Source organism: Antrostomus carolinensis, unplaced genomic scaffold, assembly GCF_000700745.2.
Source record: "Antrostomus carolinensis isolate BGI_N321 unplaced genomic scaffold, ASM70074v2 scaffold28863, whole genome shotgun sequence".
Classification (NCBI taxonomy): domain Eukaryota; kingdom Metazoa; phylum Chordata; class Aves; order Caprimulgiformes; family Caprimulgidae; genus Antrostomus; species Antrostomus carolinensis.
The window spans coordinates 1171-1659 of NW_010306281.1; the positions used below are offsets into that span (position 1 = coordinate 1171).

At 61.1% G+C, this 489-nt stretch overlaps 1 protein-coding gene across 1 annotated transcript in view; it reads right to left on the reverse strand.

The window, feature by feature from the left end:
• LOC104522716 (V-set and immunoglobulin domain-containing protein 8) overlaps positions 1–489 on the reverse strand; it is a gene marked incomplete at both ends in the record, with an annotated part of 1370 nt that overhangs the window by 566 nt on the left and 315 nt on the right. The window contains one exon of the mRNA XM_029084294.1: positions 44–169. Within this exon, the coding sequence (XP_028940127.1) occupies positions 44–169 (126 nt within the window). The remainder of the gene's footprint in view (positions 1–43; positions 170–489) is intronic.

Sequence of the window (489 nt, forward strand, 5' to 3'; positions counted from 1 at the left end):
CCCCCTTGGATGGACCCGGAGGCCAGCCGCCCCCCACCTTAGCCATCAGCCAGCTTGGCCCACTGGTAGGCGAGCGGGGAGGTGCCCCCACGGCTGTAGCACCTCAACAGGACGCTGCTCCCCTCTATCAACTCCCCCTCGGTCCAACACTGTGGGATGACTGGTTTCTCTGTGTGGAGAAGGACATTGTCACACTGTCAGGGTCACCAAGAGCCTGGGTCTATTCGTATTGGTATTAGCACTGGGATTTAGATTGGGATTGGGATTGGGATTAGGATTGGGATTAGTGCATCCTGCATCCAGACACCTCTGCCATCTGTGGCTGCTGGGGGGGATCTATTGTTTTGGTGCGCCCCCCCCCCCCAGACCCCACAGCAACCCCCAGCCAACACTCCCTGTCACATCCCAGCTCACCCAGTGTCCCTGCCAGCGTGGGGCACCCACTGGGAGCCCTAGAGAGCACCCATGGGTGCTGCGGGTGGTGTCGGG